The sequence below is a fragment of the Pleurodeles waltl genome, chromosome 3_1 (genome assembly GCF_031143425.1).
Source record: "Pleurodeles waltl isolate 20211129_DDA chromosome 3_1, aPleWal1.hap1.20221129, whole genome shotgun sequence".
NCBI lineage: Eukaryota > Metazoa > Chordata > Amphibia > Caudata > Salamandridae > Pleurodeles > Pleurodeles waltl.
Genome location: NC_090440.1, coordinates 239,023,986 through 239,050,329, shown reverse-complemented (window position 1 = coordinate 239,050,329; position 26,344 = coordinate 239,023,986). Strand labels below are relative to the sequence as shown.

At 41.3% G+C, this 26,344-nt stretch overlaps 1 protein-coding gene and 3 non-coding genes across 4 annotated transcripts; all 4 read left to right on the top strand.

The window, feature by feature from the left end:
• The first annotated feature begins 6,489 nt into the window (after positions 1-6,489).
• On the top strand, positions 6,490-25,432 carry RPS17 (ribosomal protein S17). Its single transcript, XM_069222311.1, has 5 exons — positions 6,490-6,576; positions 8,541-8,692; positions 19,588-19,693; positions 22,295-22,360; positions 25,302-25,432. Exons 1-5 carry the CDS (start codon positions 6,574-6,576, stop codon positions 25,380-25,382), a joined length of 408 nt encoding a protein of 135 aa, XP_069078412.1. The 5' UTR covers positions 6,490-6,573; the 3' UTR covers positions 25,383-25,432.
• Positions 8,293-8,422, top strand: LOC138286249 (small nucleolar RNA SNORA71). Its single transcript, XR_011201912.1, has one exon. It is a non-coding gene; the product is annotated as a small nucleolar RNA SNORA71 (small nucleolar RNA).
• Positions 19,099-19,229, top strand: LOC138286250 (small nucleolar RNA SNORA71). Its single transcript, XR_011201913.1, has one exon. It is a non-coding gene; the product is annotated as a small nucleolar RNA SNORA71 (small nucleolar RNA).
• LOC138286247 (small nucleolar RNA SNORA71) lies at positions 22,901-23,033 on the top strand. Its single transcript, XR_011201911.1, has one exon. It is a non-coding gene; the product is annotated as a small nucleolar RNA SNORA71 (small nucleolar RNA).
• Positions 25,433-26,344: the final 912 nt, after the last annotated feature.

Below are 26,344 nucleotides of genomic sequence, written 5' to 3'. Positions count from 1 at the left end.
CGCATTACACAATAGGTCTTAGACAATTATTCCTTGAATACGCCAGCCGGGGGTGGCTTACCTAGTTCATAGTTTGCCACAGTTTATATTTTGATTGTATTTCAGCATGCTTGAATCTGTATTGTGAAAAAAAACAAATGACGCATGTTATGAGACTGATTAGTGAGGTGATGTAACACATGTCACCGTCATTGTGCACCTGCTCTGACTGCACCCCACATGGCTTATCTTTTACAGACACACTGTTAATACTTCACAATTCATGCTTTATGATGATATATGTGTCAAATACCTGTTTTTAAAAAAGATGATGTTATCGTATTACTGAAATATATGATGTATATAGAAAATGCAAAATGTTAATAAGTGTAAACAAAACAAATATGCACTCTGTAAGAAATCGTATGGGAGCATGTTTCTGATAGACACTCCTGTCACCTCTTAAGCATACTTATGTGAATCTAATTTCCTACCGCCATTTTAATTACGTCACTACGTTACTTAATTTAAATTCGATCCGTTGCTGTAGCACCTAGGTTAGTGGTCTCATTTCAGGGGTTTCGCAGTCTTTTTAGAGCATCTCATTGCTGAAAAGCAGGTCATTTCTGTTAGTTCTCTCTTTAAATGGACTTCATTGCTTGGTTTTACAGGCAAAAAGGTGTCCCTCACCGTACCACACTTTTGGCAGTTGAATGTCACTCATATACTGAAACTTTCAAAAAGGATATAAGATTTTCTAGCATTCGCGACAAAAGAATTTTCAATTTTATTAAGGACACGGAGGCAAGGATTATGCTTCTCTTTCGATGTTTTATTTTTTTCAGCAGCCAATAACAAAAGTTTAACACTACATTTCCCAATAAACCCTTCTCCGCCACATGATCAACCATAAAGCGTATCCTATATAACCACCTGACTTTAGGTACTCTTCCTCTTTCTTTGCTACTTTGCAGCCCGTTAAGAGTCTCTTCATTATTTGATATATTTGTTTGTCAGTACTTTCTACAAATGATTGTTGTCATTGTATTCCGTATTGCATTTGTTTTGAGCAATCTCACATTTTTCCGCTACTTTTCTTTTTTTTTTCCTTCAGACACAACCAAGTCACTCATCCAAGGCCGAACCAATTTGTTTACAGCCTCTCTCCCTCTAAGCAACGCAAACGGCAACACCCACGTAGCAACATTGGGAGTGGTGCGTAGAGCCCAAACCAATTCACTCACCTCCTTCTTCCAATCCAACTTATTCACCAAAGATAACTGAACATTATCTTTTATTACACGTTTGTACCTTTCCACCAAGCCATTGCTCCTAGGATGATATAGAGAAGTGGTAATGTGTTCCACACCCCAGTTACACATGAAACTCTTGAATTCCCTAGAGGTAAATTGCACACCATTATCGGTGACCATTTGACTAGGAATCCCCTTTCTCATAAACAAATCACGTAGGAATATCATTACAGCAGTAGTATCAACTGTTTTAACAAACTTTACCTCAAGCCAACAGGAATAATAATCCACTAGGACAATCCCAAATCTACAACTATTGTTGAGCATATTCATCGGTCCAATAATGTCCATTCCTAATTTATGCCATGGTTTGTCTGGAACAGGAACTGCTTCCATGGGACTGGGGACAGTCACTTGTGACTTATCGCTCAATGCACAAGACAAACATTCTCTTACCCAATGTTCAACATCCCTGTCCAAACCCAGCCACCAAAAGGTATCTCTAATCCTTCTTTTCATAGCACTCATTCCGGTAGACACCGCCATGGAAAGGCTGGTGGTAAGGGGACTCTCTGGCCCCCTCATGGCCCCTGCACTGCCCATGCGCTTGGCATGGGCAGTGCAGGGGCCCCCAGGCACAGCCCCATCGTGATTTCCACTGCCTGCTCAGCAGACAGTGGAAAGCGCGACAGGTGCTGCTGCACCCACCGCACCGCCACATTGCCGCCGGCTCCATTAGGAGCCGGCTGCAATGTTACGGCCCAGCGGGGATGTTGTAATGCGGCTGGTGGGTTTGTGGCCCCATAGGCGGCCGTTAGGCGGTTCAACCTTGAAATGAGGGCCATAGTCTTTTAACACGGCTTCTCTCCATTCCTCCTCCATTACACACTCCCTCTCATCTAACATTGTACAAGCCACCACAGAAAAATTATCATCCATCTCCTCCACATCAGACACCACCGGTAGACGAGATAAACAATCCGCAAAGATGTTTTTAGCACCTGGAATGTACTCTATACAACATTTTAATTCTTGCAACTTATGCCACTTTGCAATTCTAGGAGTTGCCTTGGAAGCTCGTTTGGTTGAGAATAGATTCAAGAAAGTTTGTGATCCATTCACAAAACAAATTTGGTTCCCCATAAATATTTTCTGAAGTAATTCACACTCCACCAACATGCCAGAGCCTCCCTCTCAATAACTGAATATGTTGACTCAGCGCCCCTCAAAGTACGACATGCAAAAGCAACCACTTCTTCTCTGCCATTCCTGGCTTGCATCAACACAGCCCCTAAGCCAAACTGACTGGCATCAGTAAACTACAATACTCTGATCTTTCGTATGAAATGGTTTTAATGGAACAGCTTTAGCAACATCTTGTTTCATCTCATTTAACTCATTTTCACAATCCTTCGTCCATTCAAACTTGACACCATTCTTCAACAAAAACCGCATTTCCTTAGTCCGTTCAGCACACCTCGGAATGAAACGTGCATAAAATTCTAACAGGCCAAAAAAGGATTTTAATTGATCCTTATTCAGAGGAAAAGGAAAATTCTTTATAGCCATTACCAGATTCTCATTGGGTTCCACCCCCCTCTCTGATAATTTATGTCCCAAATATTCCACACTCTCCACTCCAAAATGACACTTGCTCGCTTCTAAAGTTACTCCCTTGTTCTTTAACACCATCAACACCTTAAGCAAAATCTCATCATGTTCTTCATCATTAGATCCCCACACTAAAATATCATCCTGGAAGCATCTAACCTTATCAATACTTTTAAACATGGCTTCCATTACCCTTTGAAATACTGAAGAAGCAGTCGCCAACCCAAAGGGCATGCGTTAAACCTGTAGGCCCCATTAGGAGTGATGAAAGATATTAAATGGCATGAGTCTTTGTGTAGAACCACTTGATGGTAGGCTGACGACAAGTCAAGAGTTGTAAACACTTTTGCCCCCTTTAAAGTGGACAACATCTCCGTGATGTTAGGCAGGGGATGTCTACCTACCCAAATTCTCTCATTAAGATCCCTCAAGTCTATGCACATTCTCAATTTTCCATTGGATTTCCTGGCCAAAACTACAGGGGATAACCACTTAGAACTCTCTGTAGGTTCAATGATATTCTGATCACACAATTTCTCATTCACTAATTCCTCCCTGATTGCTATAGGGACATGTCTAGGTTTATTGACAACAGGCTCTGTTCCAGCTTTCAACTGAATAATATGACAAAATCCCTTAATCTTGCCTAGAGTATTGGTAAATATGTCCAGGAATTTCTCAACCCAAGGACAATGATCTAATGAAACAGCACTTACTACATCCTTACATAGTAGAACTTGTTTGGGACCATTTGGATCTAAAACGATTTCTAACTTCGTTTGGTCCAACCACCCCAACAAATTTCCTCCATTGAGTGCCACATACACAGTTGACTTTGTTTGATTTCCTAAGAAATCCAAACTTGGGGCAAACTCACCAACTAGATTGATAGATTCACCCCCATAAGGTATCGGTTTCACCTTTGATTTTACCAACTCCCCCTTTTGTATCTTGTTCCATTCATCAACACTGATTAATGTACACAAGGACCCAGAGTCAGCCATCATGTCAAACATAACCCCATTGATCGTAATAGCACACCAAGGTTTCTTAACAGGATTTCCCATATCCTGTTTCTCTTGTACTACAAATACTATTCCATCTTCTTCTGAGTCACTTAGACATTCGGTAGTACATTCTTCTACAACATTCACCGATTTATCAGCTCTTTTGCCCAATTGCCTTTGCATACTTTGATAAAATTACCCCTTTTTCTGCATTTATTGTAGACTTTGTCTAGAGCTGGACACCCTTGAGAATTGCCAAAATGTCTTTTACTACCACAATGGTAGCGCTCCATAGGCTTCTTTTTAGAGAAAGGATCCACTTTTTTATCCATCTGTTTGATTATGTTCTGTGTCTGAACACTATGTACTTCAGATTTAATACTCATTTGCTCCATAAATGTCATCGTCGTTTCCATGATGCTAGTGATTTCAATTGCCTTCTCCAAAGTGAATCGTATATTGTCAGGAGTTTTTCCTGTATTTTCCTGTTGTTAGACTTCTCAACTACTTGGTCAGGTATCACCTCATCTTCAAATGTCTTAAAGTCACATGTTAATGCTAAGACCCTTAAATCCCCCACAAAACTTTCAACTGATTCACCTGGCAATTGTTGTCTTCTATAAAAGTTATGCCGTTCCATGATGACATTTTTTTTTCTTAAAACGCGCATCCAAAGCTTTCATAGCTGACTCATATTCATCTAATTCATCACCCTCGCCAGTGACCAAAATCTGAGTCAAGTGTTTCAATACCTTTCTACCCTCCATTCCTAACAAATGCCTCAATAAAGCAGATTTCTTTTTTGTGTAAATACTTCTCCTTCAATGGCATCTGAATAAGTCTCAAAACCTTCTTTCCACTGCTCCAACTCGACAGGGGGGTAAGCCTGGAGATGCTAAAAATGGAATAGGAGGCATAATTGACTGATGCATAATTACAAATAGGATAATCGAAAGAAATATGCTGTTGAAAAGGTAACAAATGAGAACCCAAAGATGATGTGTGGTATATAGAAAGGTGCGCGAATCACTGTCGAAGACAGACAACAATTCGCCAATACATAACTTTTTGCCATGTTAAAGACATCCGAGTCACATGGAAATCGGTGTGTGAATCACCGCTGAAGCCTGCAAACGATTCACCAATGGAGAATTCTTTACAAACTTACATACTGCAACATGCACAAAGAAGAAGAATCCAAATGGCAGCTGACGTGTGAAGAAACAACACAAGGTTCCACAATCCGGGTAGAAATCCGTTGCGAAGCAACTATACAAATGTGAACCCAAGAGGTGTCCCACGTTGCCAGGACAATGCAAAGACACGTCGCTAGATGTGCGCCAACGCAGGCGTCCGTTGCCAGGCAACTAAACGAGACACTGCATAAACGCAGAAGCACGTTCACGTCCTGCACAAGACCTCGCGTCAAGGTCTCGTGCAAATGGTCAAGTGAAGGTCGCACTTTCGAGAAAATTCCCAAAATTAGAAGGAACTTGCCGCTGCCCCTGCCGCTCGAAGTCCAGCATTGGCCAACACCAGAACAATGTGCAATGCCACTCCCGAACAATGCCCAACGATTGTCCCAGGCAATGTATTCCTGATGAAAGGGGTGCCGAGAAGAAAGATGCTCCACCCTGTGACCATGGGGTTCTCCACTTGTCGCCAAACTGAAGTAAGTGTCCACATGCAATTCCTTGTTGAAGCAGCGTTTAATAAGTTATAAGTTTTCACAGGGTGGACATGGAGCAGAAACTGCCAATTCCATTTCAGCCCCAGAGTTCCACCCCCCCCCCCCCCAAACCTTCCATGTTCTTCCCCCCCTTCTCAATTCTATCCCTGATACAACACAACTTTAAAGCACCTATACATCCAGTTGTGTTTCGTTCTTATCCTAAAGAATTTCAATTTTTTGTCTTCATTTACAACAATTTGTAACCCCGTTGTTTTTTTTGTTTCACGTCTTTGTTTTGACTTCTGCATTTACTAATACTTTTTACGGTTTGTTTCTTTCTATTCAACGCTGATGTTTCTTCGAGGGTTCTTTTGCACAACGCTCTAATGCCTCTGGGCCAAGTTCGCGCTATAAGAAAACAGCATATTTCCATGCATACATGAGTATACATGTTCAAAACAGACCGCTCAGACCACTTCCTGGTTACACTTCCATTACTTTCAAAGCAAATACTCGTTCCTGAAGATGTCGTTTGACTCGGGCGAGCAAAGATGACGCAATTTAGTGTTGTAGTTGGAGAACGAGAAAAAAACACATACTTCTTTTATACTTCCGACGGCAGCCCGTACAACGCCTCAACAGGGGTGGTAAGCGCTATATAAGTACAATTATTGCCAATAAAATTTGAAATAAACATATCGACAATAACACACTTCACATAATTTAAAAGGGCACATATCTAAACACGAGTAAGTCGATTTGAGTGGTATTAATATATCCTCATATTTTTATAAGACCCACTCGACGTTTTTGTTTCCTCATAAAATTCTCCCAGACATTAGTACTAAGGTGGACATTTTAAAATGGTCGCTGCTTTGTCGCGTCCGATTTCAGTGTTCAGCAAGTTGCATAACCAAATTTGACCACTAGATGGCGCTGTTTAATTCTCATCGCTCCTTTGCTTACCCGTTTTGGACAAGCGACGCTCTTTCCGCACCTTTATATTTTTTCTCCCGGCATCCTTTGCCCTCTTCTATCAGCCTCGTCCAACATGGTGGGTCTTATTCTGATACCTCTCCGGTGTATAATCCGCTCCCATCCAGGCCGTACGGGAAAATCTGTGACCCGTAGAGTAGCAGGGAGTCTAGTCTACACAGCTGTTAAATTGCCGCCCCTGTTTGGACTGGGAAGGCAGAGGAGACTTAGGCGATTTGTGGTTGGGAAGAGAACCGGACTGGAGGCCGCTCTTGTCGGAGGGAGGAAATGGGTTCATTGGGTCTTTCGGTGCAGAGCAGAGGTTGCTACTGATTCAGATTAGAGGTTTTGAGGGAGTGTATGTGTGATGTTGGTTCGGCCTAGTCGTTGGCAGTGGGAGATCACTATACTTGGTTGTGTTGCATTTTTACTACCCCTGTGAGTTTTCTGAACTTGCAACTCCGGTACACGCGTGTGTTTTTGAAGGGTCGAGCGATCGGAAGTGTATCTGTCGGGTTTCCTTTTGTCAAACTCTGCATATTGACGTTGTCGCGCCTCCCCTTAGTGCTGTAAATCTTTTGATTTATGTTTATTTGAAAAATAGAACTGCAGTTAAAAATATGCATGGTACCGGCAGATTAATGTGTTAAGGTTTGGCTATAGTTAATTACTACAGGTTTGTGATCAGTAGATCTGTTTAGTTAAGCTTCACTACACGTTGGATTTGAGTACACTTGACAGTGTTGTGTATTGTTGAGTTGGTTGGCGAGGTGGGTGCATACACCCTGCGACCCTCTCTATACCTTGGGTACCCATGCGGAAGTGCGCTGGTTGATCAGCAAATCCATTATTTTTCGGTGCTTACGTTCGTGTTCCTAATGCTGTTGTATTATTTCTAGTTCCATGATTGCTCTCCTGGATTCTGTTCGTTGGGCTGTTCTGTGTTTTTTTTTTTTTTTTTTTTTTTCATGGTGCCGCACGTTATGTGTTGAGAGGTGCTGTTAGTGCTTTAGTTTTTGTGTCTATTGCTGTGATCGCCTTTATTTATTTTGATAATAAAAGTGAATGCTGGGAGTGTGGTCGTATAGTCTGGTTTTGCCGTGTAGTGGTTATGTGAGGGGTTAACATTCATCCGCAGCGCCATGTACTGCATTTCATGGTTCATTTGGGACCCACACTTTTTTTTTTATTTTATTTTTTAGTATTTAGTTAAAGTTAACCGTTTGGGAATGTTTGACATTTAGACAGTAGGCTCTTCGCTTGTGGGCTCTTGAATGAAAGCGAGGGTATTTTGCCTAATGAATTTGAATTCTTATCTTAAACCACACGCGAGTGAAGTGAGTGTCATAGTATTGTTATTGTTAGTAATACGTGACTACCACTAGTAAGGGTAGCAGGGAAGCTCGGCTTGTATAGACATCTTGATACTTTTACGTATTTATCTGCGATGTTGGGTGCTGCTAGGTGCTAGCACGTTACAATTAGTATAGCATAGCATTGTTATTAGTATGGCTTTGGAACAAACCTGAAAATAGAGCCAGTTGGTATCGTTGGAGTTCTCACGTGGGGTTAACTGGGTAATGTCTAAAATAATCCCCGACAGTTTCTCAGAATGCCCGTTATGTATTTTTTTTTTTTAACCATGACACGTCTTAATTGAAGTTTGACTTTATAGCATCAGTGTAAGATGTATTTGTTTAGTAGGCATAAAGCGCACATTTAATATAAATAAAAATGGTGTGGCCTACTCTCCCAAACTAGGTTTGGGAGCCGAGGTCACATCGCACGCTTGCGAACCTGCATCGAAAGTGATTACGGTCCCATCAGTGGCCTGATCATTGATACTGCAGGGAGAGAAATTTTTGGAAGCTTTTCCCGTGTTTGAGGGGTTTTGCATCCCTATCAAACCCTGTGACTTCCAGACACTACTTACGCTGTTGCGCTTCATCCCTGCAGTTTGAAGATTTTTCTATTACAGCATGGTGTACACTGACGAGTTTGAAACTTTTTTTGAACACAGTTTTTTTTTCTGTCTTTTTCTAGGGACGCGTGAGGACTAAGACCGTAAAAAAGGCCGCCCGGGTCATCATCGAGAAGTACTATACCCGGCTGGGTAATGACTTCCACACCAACAAGCGAGTTTGCGAGGAAATCGCCATCATCCCCAGCAAGAAGCTCCGCAACAAAATTGCAGGGTGAGAAACCTCTGACCTGTTAGGTATCTATGTACTTGCACTTAGATGGAGTAAGTTGTTGGAGTGGACATCCTGTGTAGCCAGGGTGCAGTTAAATCGGATGTGGCTACACTGGCATAATACAAGACGCATACTTGAACTTGCATAGACATAAACATGATTTAATGAAGCACTCTAGGTCCAGAACCGATGGTTTGTAAATGAGTAGAACTTGCATAGACATAAACATGATTTAATGAAGCACTCTAGGTCCAGAACCGATGGTTTGTAAATGAGTACGTATGTGTGACCTAACACATGGTTTGAGTGTCGTGTCTAAGATCTGGCCAGAACACAACTTCTGTAAATATTGCTGGTAGCGCTGTGCATTGCATTTACTTTCAATTATTCACTGTTTGAATTTCCAGCCAGAAAGTATTGCTCCGACCCTAGACTTTTGTCTCTTCCAGATTTTGTTCTAAGAGGGACAGGAAGGGTCACTAGTTCTGGTGTTTTCCACCAGCTATTTTTATATACCACTTTACTTCAGTATCTGAACTTAAAGTATTTCCCCCTCTATTCGTTTAGAGTGTTTTTGTTGCAGAGATTTCTTGACTTTGCAAGTGGTCAGATAATCTCCCGTTTACTCACAATCTATCCCTTCCTCTTTAAATGATGTTCCAGTAGTGGGTTATTATGCAGGTCTCCAGTGAGGGCTTGTGAACTGCTAAGTAATGCATAGATAAGGAGTTTTTGTGCCTTGATTTTGCTTTCGGGATGTGGTGTACATGTGACTGTGCCTGGTTCTTTGATTACACTGTAATTTGCCATTGTTGCAGAATCTTCTGTAGCTTCACATTGGTGTTCCCTCTTCAAAGGCATCTGGTCTGAGCGATAGTGGGGGGATTTTTACTCTGCTGTTAAGCAATTCTGACACTAGAGTTGTAGCTTTGACTGTCATATGTCCACGCCATTGTGTCCCAAATTAGAAATTCCTAGCAAACGCTGTGGAAGTATTGGGAGCGTGTCTAACTTGGGATGCAGAACTGTGTGATCGCCAAGATTGCTCAGAAGTGCTGCCAGTAGTAGAAACACATAGTTTCTACGACAGCGTATCCACATACAGATTCTCAGCTGCCAGCCTGCTTGCTTCCTCGCCTGTGAGGCACCGAAAGGGAGATGCACAGCAATGAAGTTGTAAAGAGAGGTCAGAGCTGTTACTATTTGTTTAGGATACCAGGGAGAAAATCAAAATGTTACACTCTTCATAGACTGTCATAAGTGTTACTGACCTGCAGATAGGTGTTTTGGAGGAAAACTAATAGCATAGTGGTAGCAACGGAATTTAAAGATAACGTATACAGAAATAAATTTAGCAGGGAGAGAGCTTGTAGCCTTAATAGTAGGTGAGAGTTGGAGGAAGGGATCGTGATTGACGGATGGAAGGAGATGGGATGAATGATCGTAATTGTTGCAGAAAACAATAGGAAGCTAAGGGTTTGAGTGCGAGGGGTGATCCATCCGCTATTCCCCCCCCCCTCCTTTCAGTACTAGTTAGTTTTAAACCCCCCCCCCCCCCCCAGAAAAACATTTGTTACATGAAATCGTGTACTACAGGAAATTGACTCCTTGTCTTCCCGCTGCAGGTTGGAACTACATTAGAAGCTAGTGGCCACCTTTTGAGATTCCCCCACATTCCTAATGAGTTTATCTTTTATTACATTTGCTCTTTATGTGCTTATAAAGAATGTGCAGAAAGTATTATTATTGAGATGTGTGCCAGGTGGAAGAGTTAACTGAAATGAAAGGGTTGGACCTGTATGGCACAGGTCATGTTTTTTAGTAAGATCACTGATATTTAGAACCGGGTTATTCTAAACAGCACTCTTGAGAAAAAAAAAAACAAGAAAAAAAAAGCAGCTTAAAACGAAATTGCACACAGCCTGTGGAAATGGACTAGCCATGTGACTGGTTATCATGAAAGTTTAGCATGGATCAGCTCCGTTTGATATGTGTTGCATAAGCCCCTGTAAAATGCAATACTATACAAGGCCTGTGAGTGAATGGTGTGCCTGCTGGTCTCGGTTCCTCCTGTCTCTTGCACAGCGAGAAATCAGCCTCATTTGTGGGTGTTTCGATGACCCCATGGGTAGTTAGTACTTCACCGTGGGGTTTGTTTTCAATATCATTTCATTTCTTCTGTGCTTACTGCTTGCTTCACGCAGAAGTACAGAATTGTAAGTGCTTACAATCCGTTTTTTTGATCCTACTAATCCTGTATTACTGCTCGTGGTTTACATTGTATAGTTTCCAAATTAAAAGGTTAATTATGCTTTTGTTTCTAGTTTGAGAGGTAGCTAAGTAGGTTACAAGGGGTGTTCTTCTCGAGTCGCCACTGCAGCAAACCTTCCTCCTTTTTAGATGTTAAGATTTAACTCCTAATAGTTAATGTGCATCGGTTGTGGTGGTTGTCATTGTAGGAATATCACTTGTATTGCCGGTAGTTAAGCTGTAGTAAAGTACATCACAATTACCTATCTCAATGTTACCACACTGTACTTTAACACCACACCTATCTTCACATAGCATCTTAGATTTTAAGTAGTATTTTTTAAGGCATCTGTAGCTTTAGATACTAAACATGATTACTGTGTTGTAAAGGTAACACATTCTATCTTTTTATGATACTTTTTAAGCCTCTGTGTGCCTGTGTCTGGGGATAGATGTATATATTTTGTTGGTGTACACCTTTTTATATTTCACATTATAATTAACCCCAACTACACACTCCAAACCCTTGCAACTCATTAACAATGCCAATCACTGAACACTAAAAACCCCTTGCTGTCTCTTTGAACCCGAACACCCAATTTCTTCCTTTTAAGCAGTACCCTTCCTAAACCTAAAAATCTTTTGCTATTACCCATCCCTAAATCCCCTTTAAGGTCCTATTGATATGGCACAACACTGTGACTTAAACATTTTTATTTTTTTAACCCTTTGGCTGCTCAGCACCCCCAGCTTTTTTGGGCTATTTGAGGTAGTTCACGTTTATTCCTCCTTAGATTTTGTCCACATAATCTACCCACGCCAAATTTGTGCCCCCACCCCCCCTTCGAAACATCGTATGGATTCTAAAGGTATCCAGGGATTGTGGGTGGGGACAGAAAAATGATAGTGCTTCAGAAAAGTCTGTATTTCCTTGCAAATGGCATCAACAAAAGATTTGCAGTGCTAAAATCGCCAGCTTTCAGGAGCAGACGGACTTCATTCAGAAAACCAAATTTTTAGACAGTTTTTGACATTTTACTGTGAGACCTTTTCCCTACATTTTGTGCTTTCACCCTTCCAGTTTGTGGTGGAAACTGGTGTGAAACCTATGGTGGATTCCGGAAACCTAGTCATTTCTGAAAACTAGACACAATTGTTAAGCAAGGGATCAGTTGTGTAAACTTCGCCGCCCCCCTCCCCCCCCCCCCAAGGTTTTCCCAAAGAAACCAAGTGTTGAAATAAAAGAAAAAAATGAAATTTAGTAGGACAAAATGGGCATTTGTAAATTCACACTGGCAGATTCACAAAAGGTAGATTACTTTTTTCTTACACATTGTCTTAAATTTGGAAGATCCAAATGCACAGAAATATAATTGGTAGTAACACTTGTTCTACTATTCTGTGTTCCTCTGAGTCTCCCAATAAGAATGGTTGTTCACTTGTGTGGGTATGCCTAGTGCCTGCAGCAGGAACACTTCCCAAAATGCAACATAAATACATCAACACTTTCCATACTAAACTGACCCATCGTTTTGCAACATTGTAACTAGACACCTAAGGCAATCCAGGCTGGGGTGACTTGCATGGCTCTCAAAGGGTTGTTACCCGTAATCCCTTGCACAGGTAAAACTTGGGCTGCAAAAAACATTTTCTTCACGTTTTGGTGATTGAAAGGTCTGGAATCTGCACCGGACCAAAAAATTCCTCCCCAGGGGAGCCGGAGGTCCCTTACCCAATTTTTGGAGGGTAGGGGGGCTTGGCGGTCATGCTAGGCAGCCTCAACTGATGCAACAAAAAAAAAAAAACTGGGATCTAATAGGGTTTCTGCCAACCAAATGCCCCTGGAAGGGTGGGGGGAGCGTTGCAGGAAATTACGATAATATTGCCTTATGTAATGGGGATTGACCCATGCCCAAAGGGTGGCGCTCCAGGACATGTTATATAACAAACCCCAGTGTCTAGTGGTTTTCTGCCCACTCCTGAAGCCAGAAAATGGGCAAAATATTTCTCACCAAGGGGCCGCTCACCAACATATTTTATCTATAATTCATGAGGTCTAGTGGTATTCTGTCCCTGCTTTCTGGGTGGAGAGGTGGGGGCAGATTGGCTTAAAAATAAGGACAGTCTGCCCGCTGGGGGCCAAAATTCTTTCCCTTTTTGGGAAGCAGCCCTTGCCTAAGGGGGCCACTGCAGGGATCAATTTGGAAAAGGTACCATTAGAAAGGGGAGAGTCTCCCCTTTTCAGCAATACCTCTCCTGTGTTCTTTGGTACTGGCTGAGATAGCCCCCTGAGCATCAAAGCAGTGATAATGAAGTTAGCCGAGTGGGTCAATTCACTTTCAGTGTAGGGACTGCTGTGCGCTGATTGTCATTAAATTGACCAAAAAAAATGCCTCTGGAAGCCTTTCCTGTGCTTCAGAGGCTCAGAAATAAACAAGCATTTGTAATGCAATGGGTCTTGTGTGTGCTTGATTTAGAGCTATTAGCATTGTAAATACCTAACTGGACTTTTTTTGCCACCTAAGTTGAAAATGCAAAGTAAAACAGTTAACATAAGTGAGCTGATTCAAAGCACCACAGCTGCCATTAGCACGAAGGGGAGACAAAAGGAAAAAAGTTTTCTCTCAGTCAAACGCATTTGCCGACGTGCAATTATGCATGTAACAGGGTCGATGGCCAAGGCGGTAACAAAACTGCCCCAAGGGGGGACAATCATGAAGCATCTACCAATGATACCAAAGGATTTTTGAAAGGCAAGCCCATGACCGAGTGATAGTGATGGGCATACAGTGGGCGTGTTAAAAGCCCACAGATAGATTACAACATGTTGGGGCGCTTGCACACTCGACCTAAAAACTGCTTAAAATAAGCTTATTTTTGGAGCCAGAGGTAAACGAGGACAGCACTAGAATAAAGTCCTACCAAATGTCAGCGACCTAGGAGATGGGAGGGTCGGAATGCTGCAATAAAACGCTGGCAGCTACCAGCCTAAAACACCCCAATGACAAGTAGTCAGTCACAGCAGCAGTTAAAGGAACCAAAGTGGAATGCTACAGTAGCTGGTCACTGCTCTGAAACACAAAGAGGGAGTAAAAGGAGGAACTGACCACTAGTGGTAAATAATTTTTAAAGGCACTGCAACCAACAAATGAAATCGCTTTACACCATAAGAAGTATACTAAAAGTATACACTAGGTCGAACGCTGAACCTAAAAAAGGAAATCTCTCTGCTGTAAACAACCGAGGGATTTCATTGTTGTGTGAAGAGGAGTGGCCGCTTCTGTCCTCTGTGTATAACTGCTGAGGCTGGAATCTTTGTCCTCAGGATAGAAGGGGTTAAGCACCCAAAGCAAATGTTTAAAAAAATAATAATAATAATAATTGCTGTTGTGTAAAGGTTCTGACAACGACCATCAAAGAGTTTACCTGCGAACAAATTTGATGCACTTACCTGTAACATAAGGGCTGCGCACACATCTTTTTTTTAAGGCTGCTAGGTTTCACACACGTGAGTTGGACTTAGTTTTCAAAATGCATTTTGTCTAAATCACCCAGAACTTGTGCTTACTGAAAACAAGTGACTTCCAGAGCAGAAGTTTCATAGTTTGTTCTACCTTTGGCCCTAAAAGTCTACAATAGCTGTCCAGATGTCTCATGGTATTCTTTAGACAAAGATCAACATCTGCTTTTTGTCAGTGTAGCAATTCGTAAGTAAAATAGATGGTGAAAGTTAAAAATAGTGCAAGCTAATCTTTGTCACGTGAACGGTCCAACTGTTTTGTGGTGATTTGTCCATTGCCTTGTTTTAGTCTGTAATCTGTGGTAACAAGCATTGGTAGAGCTAATACGTTTTGCCCATGGTGTACAGCAATGGTCTCCAGACTTTTCTATACTGAGAACTTCTGTAAAAGAAAAATGTCTGCTATCAAACTTGATCACCATGTGATAGTGACCACATCAGTTAACACTTCGCTAATGAACAACCACACATTTCAAGCTGGATTGTGAGCAGAAAGGTAAGAAGTGAATCCATAACGATATACATGGCAAATGAATACCAGCTGGAGGAGCACGTGCCCTCTGGCCCAAAGGCTATGACCTCATCAATGTCAGTCCAACTCTCCTTGAATGACCATTTAACTAGGAGTTCTAAAGTGACACATACAGACACATGTAATTATTCACATATATATATATATATATATATATATATATATATATATATATATATATATACACATATATATATATATATATGTGCACATATATATATATATATATATACACATATATACACATATATACACACACACATGCAGAGCGAGGCTTCGATGTGGATCTGACATCTAGCTTTAGCCCCTGCTCTCCTTTGCTGATTATAAACCCAATTCACACTTCCATTCTGGTTTCTATAGACTGACACGCAAGTGAACCTGCCCTGGTTCCTCCTGACACTCTTCCTTCCTGGCCTGTTGTTCACAAACATGGTGTGATGGATAGAGTGGGGCTTCCAGCTTGTTCAAATTCCTTATGACTTTGCTAGATTGAAAGTAGATGCACATGGTTATGTTGCATGCCTCACAGGCCAGCAGAGTTGTGTGTTGGGATGAGGTTCTGCTTTGTGTTTGGCTGACTGGAACCCTAGGGTTCTTGAAATGAGCAGTGTTGTCTTCAGTGTGCTTAAACCCTCTGAAAGATGTGCTGAGCTTCCCTTTGAGTTACTTCAGGGATGCTGTTGAGCTACCAATTGGAGTCTCATGCTGTGTAGCATGGCTAAATAAGGGAGGAGGGGCTATTGTGTCACGCCACATGTGTGAGCATAGTGAGTTTTTTCTTATTTGTCGATCCATCTCAGATCAACAAATTAAAAAAAACACTGAAACTTTTTCTAGGGGGGGGGGGGGGGGGGGCGGACGAAGCATAGAAGGAAGAGGCGGAAGCAACACAGGGCCAAACGGGGGAGTATGCAACATGGGTAAAGCAGGTAGAGAAAGCAACACTTGGGCAGAACGAGTGAGGGAAAGCTGAACGAGTGGGGGGGCGCAGAAGCAACACGGGAGGTGCAGGGAGCAAACGTGCAAGGAGACCAATGTGGGAGAAAAGCAAATGGGCTAGAGGGCAACTTGTAACTGGGAGGAGAGCGCACACTTGTGAGCAGGCAATACTGTTGGGAGCCCATGAGGATGAACACATAATGGCCCAAGACGTGTAAGAAACATGCGGGTGACAAGGTGAAGAGAAGCGCACTAGGGAGACTGCTGGTAAATAAATGCACTCTTGTGGAGTGCTTATACAAAAAAGCATTGGCAAAGCCTGTAGGTCTTGCCTTTGTGACCTATTGGCTTTGCGAGGGATTTCATGTCTGGTACTGTGCAGCATCACTAAATCAGTTGGATTGGTGACCAAAGAAAATGTTGTTTTTCAGAAAGCTGGGGATGGTCGGGGAACTTTGCTGCAAGGTTGGATGGGTTAGGAGGGAGAATGATGTGTTGGGAATGGTGAAGTAACACAGGTGAAGTTGCAAAAGAAACAAGTGTGAGGGATGGAGAGGGGATGCAGAATCGAGTTGAGGAGCGAAAGTAGCACAAGTTCAGGGATAGCTACACAGAGGGTGCTAGTGAGTGCCCCAGTGGAGAGAAACGGGGGTGAGTGCAAGAGGGAGGACAGCCAGGAGAAGCGATTGGGCAACAGAGCACAGCTGGAGAGATACACATGAAGGAGACGGCTCAAACACACACAATGTAAGGGAGTACTTCATACAAAAAAAAGTAGTGCTTGAAAATCAAGCTAGCAGTGGTAGCAGCAACTGCCATTGTAAAGATGAAATGCTCCATGAGAGGGGTAAGCCAGGCCTTGAAAAATCATACAAATGTTACTACATCTGCAGGTCGAGTAACTTGTATAATCTACTTGACCTAACTGTAATGTACTTGGCCCACAAACTAGTCTCATTGTGTGATCATTGGCAAATATTTTATTTAAAGCATAATGTGGTAGCGCGCTGTCATTTACAGACAGTAAATTTGCAAGAAATGGTCAAAAACCTTACCACTTATTTGCAACTTTACTGATAAAACTATATAGTGTATTAACAATCTGTGAAAATAGGGTTTCAGAAAACATTTCATTTGCACTTCAAGTAAAGTTTTCTGATTTGTTTTCATCATATTACAATTTTTCATCACACAAGTACAAAAAAAGAGGCTTTCAGAATTGATGAAATGTATCTTGAAATGTTTGTACAGTGTCGTCTATTTACATGAGTTAGGAAAAGTCTAATATTCTACAGACTTTTATTTCACACTATATACAGGTCAGTCAGTCCACTTTACAAAAATGGAACTCTGCAGTTGCAGAAGGAAAAGTAATTGTAAATTGACTTCTGACCGGTCTCTGAACATTGAGCTAGGTTCAGGCTGGCTCAGTGACAAGATAAAAATAAGTTTTGAAGGCATCTTTATTGTTCCTTCATTTTCTGACTGAACAGAACACCTGTTCTTTGTCAACTTGCCAGACGGGGCAAGTAGATCCTTAATATAGCCCAACCTATTAAAATCAGACTCGCCATACATAGCAAGAGGGTGAGTAGATTTCTCGTGGCCTGCAGACACAAGATTGGATATGAATAAAAGGGTGGCAAATCAGTGACAGGGAAGCCAACCAATGATGAGCAGTAGGCAGTCTCCGAGCCTCTCATTGTTCTTAGTCACAATATGCCTTACAGCGCATGCATTGCTAAATAGGATGAACCGTAAAAAGGTGGTGCCTAAAAGTAAGCAATGTAAGGGCATAGTAATGAGTCCATGCTCCAGGGTAGGGACAAATGCAAGAAGCGGAATAAAACCCAGTACGCTAATAAGTGACCATGATGCCAACCAGTGGTAATTATGTGTGCTTAGCCTACTGTAAGCTAACAATACTTCATGCAACAAAGTACATGCGCGCTGTCTAGTAGAAGGTATCTAAACATGAAACTGGAAACCGATCTATGTTTACTGGCACTACCTGGTTAAGATGGATCCTGTGTCCCGCCAGTATAGTTTAATAGGTCCTCTCTGTGTACCTCGTTTTCAAGTAGAGTGCACAATAGTGGGTGTCAACATTTCACATCCTTTTGGTGTTTGTTTTTGACGTGGTACAGAGGTTTTTTTCCCGTTCTTATTGGTATAGTTTGCCAGTAACCATTTTTTGGGGGGTGGCGATAGTAACTTATATTAAGTTTCTACTAGTGAAAGGGGAGAGTCTGGTCCAGTGAAGCAACTGTTAAGCCACTGGGAGTGCTATTACTTGTAACTGCTGGTTGCAGACTGGTGTCAAATACCTATTTTTGTCGATGAGTTAGTGTAATCCACCGCTGGCTTTCAGAAATTACTAAAGAAAATAGAACTATAAAAATGGCACAGAAAATATATGCACCTGATATCAGATATTTGACATGTTTTAAAAGTTGTAGAGTAAGGTGGGTAGGGATAGTTGTCAGGATTACTGCACTGTAGTTGGGGTTAAACAGTTGAGGCTTTCGTTAGCAGCAAGTCAGTACTAATGTTTTAGACTGAAGTCGTCAAACTTTGCTAGTCCAAAGGTCCTTAACCTTTCAACTTATTTGTCCTCCCACTGAATCATCACTGGAAGGCGAAGATCCCGACCTACTCAATTTGCACTGTGTGAACCTCTAAAGTGTTACAAAAATACGGAAACCAGTATTACAGAAAAATTCTGATTATTTAATTGACAAACACAAAAATCGAAATTTCTATGAGAATCTTGGAGCGTTTTAAAATTTGGTTTTATTTCTAAAAGATGAAACGGTAAGTCTAGCATTACATTTTTGGCACCTAATGCATTCTTTTTGTCAACACATACCACTGTGTCACATCAGGCTACCGACTTGCTGTACTTACTCTACACCCATGAATCAAGCTATGGATGCCAGCTTTATTTTTAGTTTACAATTCCACACTTTTTTAAATGTTCAATTCAACTTTCTGTTTATATATGCATACTATAATAATCTGCTAACTTTCTAAGCAGTCGCAGTCCCCAGGTTAAGAACTGCTGTCCCTAGTCTACAAAATGGGATATTCATTTGATAATACTGAATGAATGCTTCTGTTACACATAGTATTCTTTGAAGCAATTGGTTGTTTTCATTCTGAACCTGCATCGAAAGTGGTTATGGTATTCTGTGACCTGATCATTGATACTGCAGGGAGAGAAAATTTGTAAGCATTTCCCGTGTTTGAAGGGTCTCTTGACTGTCCCTAACAAACCCTGTGACTTTCAGACAATTAAACTGCTCTAGAAGATCTCTCACATGCTCATTTTTGTGAGTCCTTGTTTTATTGCTAGAGTGTGTGTGTGTGTGTAGACTGTATTCTTTGTTGCTTGTTTTGCTACATGAATAGGGTTCTATTTGGTACCCTCAATGCAGAGTTGAATCCTTGCGCCAGGATCCGAGACCTCTTTGGGCCATGTTTGTGAAACTGTACCGTTGGGTAGTTTAAGTGGTACTGCTAGGCCTCTGGGTTCTTAATATACCTACTTAACACTGATACTAAAAACGTATTTTCTGTACTAAGAAACTGAACCTTTTATGTATGGCAGCAATTTCTTTTGATGCAAACTGTTGTGTACTCTTGGTGCAGGTATGTCACCCATTTGATGAAGCGTATCCAGAGGGGCCCGGTCAGAGGCATCTCCATCAAACTGCAGGAGGAGGAAAGAGAAAGGAGGGATAACTATGTCCCTGAGGTATGTTTCCTCAGCCCGCGCCCCCAACTACTTGTAGCTGTGTAGAATTGTTTGGTATGAAAAATGTACCACTTAGTCTTAACCTAATCCGTACAGTAGTAAAAGTTGCCAGCTGACCATAATTTCAGCAATTACTTCACTTGTTTGACTGCAATCCTTGTTCGAAGTGATTGATTTTATTTGTGTGCGAGAGGCTTTTTTTCTTCTTCTTTTTCCCCCCCTTTGAGGGGTGGCTTAGATATCATACCATAAAGCCCAGCACCCTGAGCCGTCAATTTAAAATAGATGGTTGTCGGGAAGAGTGTTCAGTTTGGATCTAATTTTTAAAGCAGCACTTTAGGTATATGTAATTGAACGTTGAAAGGGACTTACTATGGGTTTGCGGTTTCCTTCAATTTGGAAAACTAGTTGTGCTAAAGTCTAGCCTTTGTACAACTATTTCCTGACAGCAGCACTTCTAGAAATAAAAACCTAGATTGTGTTAGCTAGCAAAGCAACTTGTACGGTTGCACGGGTCAGTGAGGCTGTATCTGTTTCCCATATCATTGCAACATACGAAGCGGTCCCAGGTTTTCAGTCTTTATTTAGCTGTAGAATAGTCCTGCTTTATTTTCGTTTGACACCGTCCAGTTTCCAGTGAAGGTAACATGCCTGTGAAAAGTTTAAGTGCTACCACCATCTTTTTTTGGAACCTTGTATTGGTAGGCTTCTCATGAGGCCTTAATTACCCCACTGAGAGACTCAACATATTCATGCGCCAGTTGACCATCTGCATGAACTTTCATGAGTCCTCCTGTTGCTTCACTTTGATTTGATCAGTGTTCCTATCTTGGTTGGATTATTTCAGCCTCGTCTGTGTTGGCCCTCTAAATGCACAGACGTTCTAAAAGATCCATAGATGCTTTGTACAAACCGTTTGTCCTGACACAAAAAAGAGCCCCAATATCAAGAGGGTTGGGGATGTTGCTAGAACTATAACTAGAAACAATAACTAGCAATTGAGATGATAATGAAATTAGTTTTGCATTAGTCATGCACAGATTGTGAGCTGTAACATTTTAAATAAGTTACTTTATTAGTGTTATTGCAGAAGGGTGCTTTTTGTTTACAGCTGAACATCACACGAGTTGAAGTCGACTTAACTGGCTTCATTTACATAGTAATCAGTTGAATGTTCTGGAAGTAATGCCCCTGACCGTTTGGAAGTAAACGGTCTGCCTCCTCCCACCCCCCCCCCCCCCCCCCTTAAAAGAAACACCCATATCCATAAACTACACAGGTACACTACAAGTCGAGGTATAAAGTATCTAGGAAGGGTTCTCAAGTCTTTGAATCCTTTCTTTGGACTGCTGATGACCTATCTGAGATCCAACTGCAACAAGTTCAAGAAGCGGCAGAATAACCTCTTTTCATTGACGTCAATCACATGGCAAGCCAAGGCCCTCTTAGGAGCACTGATAACATGGTTACAGAGTGTCACTTGAAAAAAGCCTCTAATGGAAAATTGCAAACCCGGAAATATTAGCCCCACCTCCTTCCCCTTTGTGTTTTGGTGGCCTGGGCTTATTTTTTTGTGCTTTTACTTTTATTCTGTCCCTTTAACATGTTTTATTTAAGGGCAGCTATGTCTCCATCTCATTAAGATATGATGGCAGAGAAGTGCCTTCAACCCCATTTTACAACGCATACTGGTGATTTGCTTTGGGGAAAAATACTGATCAAATTAAGCTTCTGTTTGCCATTTTCTTCTTTGAATCTGCAGATCTAACTAAATGTAGTTTTATTTTCCTTTGTAAATAAGATTGCTTGACTGATGTGCCAAGAAGGTTTCTGACCTTTTTTAATGTAGGTGACGTTAGAACTTGCATCAAAAGTGACCATTGAACTTTGTGACCCTGCCATTGTTAGTGCAGGAAAGTACATTAAAAGTTTTTCTTAGGTTGGGAGGATTTGATCTCGATCCTTACCAGTGAATGTAACTTTCAGACACACTTTATTTTTGGCCCTTTAGGCAGCCGCACGTTTTAAGAGATCTACATTGTAGATCAGTACTGCACCCCCTCCAGTGGTTATATGGTGTGGCTTGTGGTGCTGAAGGCCAGCAGACCTGATTGAACCGTAGACGACTGTCTCCTGATAGTGCTTTGTATGCTATGGTTCTTGGTTTTTAAATGCTACAGTAAGTCACAAGACTTTTGTACTGTTTTTCCTCCATGTTACAAATAATTGACCCGGGGGTCAATATGCAACTACAATCTTGCAGGGAAAACCTGGAAGTCAAAGGGCTCTCCAAGTACAGCAGAAAATGTCCCCTCCAGTTTCCTTCAGGTTATGTGCTGTTATTGTTAATAAGCATTGATTGAATTGTTGAAAGTAGTGAAAGGTAAAGTTGGCTCTTGGGTGTAAACCTGCAACCTGCAAATTGATGGTCTTAACTGTTTGTTCGCACTCCACAGTGATAGCACAAAGCTATATTAAGGTCTGCTCCTCTGGGTGGCAAAGCCATAAGTCCGTTGCTTTACTACTAGTTGCATGTTGGCGTGAGCCATGTATGCTGTTCTGTTAATTTGAAAGGTGATCATTGTCTTTGTATGTTTATAGGTCTCTGCCCTCGACCAGGAAATCATTGAAGTCGACCCTGACACCAAGGAAATGCTTAGGCTGATGGTAGGTATTGTACACTGAAAGGTGGAGAGTGTTTGGAGATCTGGTGGGCATGGCTAAATTTATAGAGAACTACAAACTCGTATTAAATATCATGTTTGGCAGTGTTTAGTAACCTTGTCCCCTTCATTGCAATTGATTTTTGATGCTGGTTGCCTACACATCAACATATAATTGTGACAGTTTTTTCATTATAGTGTGATGTGGCTACAACTGGTGTTTTGGTATAGCTTGCTCTAAGTAGTCCATACACTTTCAAAGAATTTTGTTCACTTCCAATTCTGAATGACTGTCAATTTTTCACTACTACTTTTAAGAACTCTAGCTACAATATTGAATCAGTCTGCAGCTTGCAGCTCTGTTTTTAATGCTGGTGCAGGGAAGGTTTCTGTTTTCATATTGTGCTAAGAATGATTCCTTTCAGGTGCTATGCTGTGTATTTGCCTTTTTGGTGAGGTGATTGGGAATGTAAATTCCCAGACCTGTGCGCCATGTTTTAATGCAACAGTAGGAGTTGCTGCCCCTATTTCTTGTATGCACTAAACCTGCATCGAAAGTGATCATGGTATTACGTGACCTGGTCATAGATAATGCAGGGAAAGAAACATTTGAAAGAATTTCCCGTGTTTGCAGGGTCTGAACATATATCCCTACCAAACCCTGTGACTTTCAGACAATGTATCTGCTTTGTGAATGTATGGGAGGCTGGGGTTTTTGGGAGCAACACTGAGTATCTCCAAGCCATTGCGCTACCTGTCTTTTAATGACATTTGTTTTCTGCATGAAGTATGCTTTATTTGGGTAACACTGCCCTCATTAAGATAAGCTCAAATGATGCAGGAAATCTGGCTGTAATCAAGCATCTTATCAAACTAGAGAGTTACCTATCCAGAAAAGTAGCTAGTATTGAACCTACATCTTTGCATGTAGTTGGGTTGGGTTGGTGTCTTGTGACCCAGCATTTTTAAACCTGGCAAAACTTCCCTCTAATACCACCATGACACCTTTCTAATGGTTGATAAAATTTCACGTTTTATCCTTAATCAACAAACCAGACGTTTTAAAGGCACTAGACCCAGTAACTAGAACAAAATGAAAACAGCAGGGCCACAGACTAACTTGGAAACTAAACTACAAACTTGTAAACTTGAGAATGCAACGTGGGTATTCAGTCGGTGCATTTTTAGGTCTTAATGCTTATTGAAACCGTGCAATGGCACCCGTGTGCTTGTAGCAGTCCTCTGATACTGAATACATTCTAACGCCTAGACAAATAGCATCTTAGACTCGTATTCTTTCTGTTTATTCTATCAAATCAAAACTTTTTAGGAACCTTCGTATACAATACAACAGGCAGTTATTTTCCTGAGATTTTCTGTTCAAGGTTTAGCCTGACAGCACAGCGCTCTGTTCGTTGTGATCTGAAAACAAGGCTGGTAGTCCAGTCATTTTATTTTCCCCCTTTATAGCTAATTTTCCTTTTTTATTTAAAATATACTGCAGATCAAGAGACAGTGCTGCTGGGCTGACTGATTGCGCTTTCGTCTGCACTGCATCCTTCCTGGCCACTCCTTCCATAGGACACCTTGGAATGCTATTGTCCATAGTGTATTAGTTTCACTGCCACATTTATTGCCAGCCTGACTTTTTTTCTATCGTTTATCACTTAATTTATTGTGCAAATAATTGTTCTTGTTTTCATATGAGGGGGGGTGGTATGTTGGGGAAGGCAAGAACAGAATGAGTCGGTGGTTAGACGAATAGATGCATGAGTGGCAGAGTCGGCATGTATGCTTTGAGTGACTAAATTCACTAGTCACTAAAGAGTTACTTTCAAGTTGTAGGCCATACTTGCTGGCACGGCTACACATTGTCACTTGTTTCTGAGCTGGGATCAGGCATTGCTAGAGCTTTGGTCCATTTAAAGATTCATAATAATTCTATATGATTTGGCAAACTAAGTAGGAATTGTTCAGTCAAGTCACCTATTGAGGATGCCATGTCAAGATGAAGTTTTACTTTAGTGGATGCCAGATCTTTTGTTCAAATATTTTTGGATGAAGTTTTGATTATCAATACTTGATTGAAAGGCATTACTTTTTACAAAGCCCATTCCACCTTTTTAAAACGCACTGTAAAAATACGCAATTTCACAACACCTAACCTGAGTGTTCAAAGTCAACTTTGCTCCTTTTCAGAATTTCGAACTTAATAGAACATAGCAGCATGAATCTAGCAGGACTAAAAGTGGTGGTGTAAATATGTACCAGAAAAAATGTTTGTCCTTGACCTACTGAGCTGTGTGCCTGTTCGTATTTGAACTTAGAATGACGTGACCTTGGGACATATGATTTAAGTAAATGGTGTGTTGCATCTGAAGAACAAATACAGGTACAGCGTAGGTAGCCGGTGGCATTTGGATGACTTGATGATGTAGTTGTAATACACATTTTCTACCATTAGTGGTTTTACTTTCCTTGGCTCTTATCTGGTGGCTGGATAAGAGATTGTCCCAGTTTGTCAAATCAGATACTTATTGCATACAATTACTAAATCGTTAGGTAATGCACATCAAATACAGACAATTGTACCATATGTAATGTGACCTTTTCTGTTTTTTCAGTACAACACACTGACCCTTCACTATCATAACAAATAGAAGCTGTCTCCTGCACGTTAATCTCCCATTCATAATTATAGCTTTTAAAATTCTCCTAGCACTTTATATATAGTACTTACCTAGTTTTTAAGTCTCATGATAAGGTTCTTGCAGTGAAATTAGGACATAGTAGCAGTTTTTTCAAATATAGTACATTGTAAAAATGGTTTGAACCTGCGATAAAGAAATTACGGGCCAAATCTGCCTTTTCTAAAACTCTGCTTTTGTCAAGCAGGTATTTTTCATTCTGTGATCTAATCCGTGTTTTTTATGCCCTCTTTTCAGGATTATGGCGGTCTGTCCAATCTGCAGGTCACACAGCCAACTGTTGGGATGAACTTTAAACAGCCCAGAGGAGCTATTTAAAACCATCTTTGTATCATAGTGTTTCAAATAAAGTTGGGTGAACAAACCCAGATTATGGCACTGTCGTAATTACTGTGAATAGACTGAATTTGAATTGCATGAACTCTTGGAATAAAAGTGCATGAGCATGAAATCTCTAGATTCACATGCTGTGCACAATTCTGCCATCTAGTGACTGGGGTAGACTTCCTGCTCTTGGTGGGTCTTCATATTGACACGGGTGGAGCCAAAATATGTTGTCAGGCAGCCCACAATGGCCCCTTACCTGCCCACCATTTTAGATGGTATTTTTCTGCTGTTTGGGTCGGAGCTGCATAAAAATCGCCCAAAGAGGTTACTGAAAATTTAGGAGGAGGACCGAAGCGGTCGAGATTGCAATAAAGACTAATGCTGAATAAAGGTATTTGTGAATACCACTAAAATAACTAACTAAAATGGAGGTACAGATTCATTACAGAAAGATGCAATGGTGTTCCTGGAGTTGAGAAATGGGTGTAATCCATCTACATTCTGGTCCCAAAGCAAGATCTAACTGTGACATATGCAGAGCCGGCAGTTAGTAAACCAGTTCATCAAAACCCACAGGTTACAGAAAATGACAACTCTCCAGGAAGGCTCCTCTACGGTAGAAGCAAGATTATCTACCTACTGCTATCTGTCAGCATGAATTGCGCTGAGGCTTTTTTTTCCAGAACACTAGCAGTGCAGCGCAGGAGACCAACCTTTCATATCTATACGGATGATTGATAGTATTGCTTGAATGTACTTACATTTACCAGCCAAACATTCAGAAAACTGTGAAGCTCTTAGATCAATAAGGGTTCTCGGTAAACTAGTAAGTCTTCGCCTGTCTCAGATAAAAAATGTTCCTGGGAGCAGAATTGCACACTGAGCAACGGCTTACTCTTTGAAGATGGTAGAGGACTAAGCTTGCCTTTATCGGACATCTGTCTCTGAGAGTC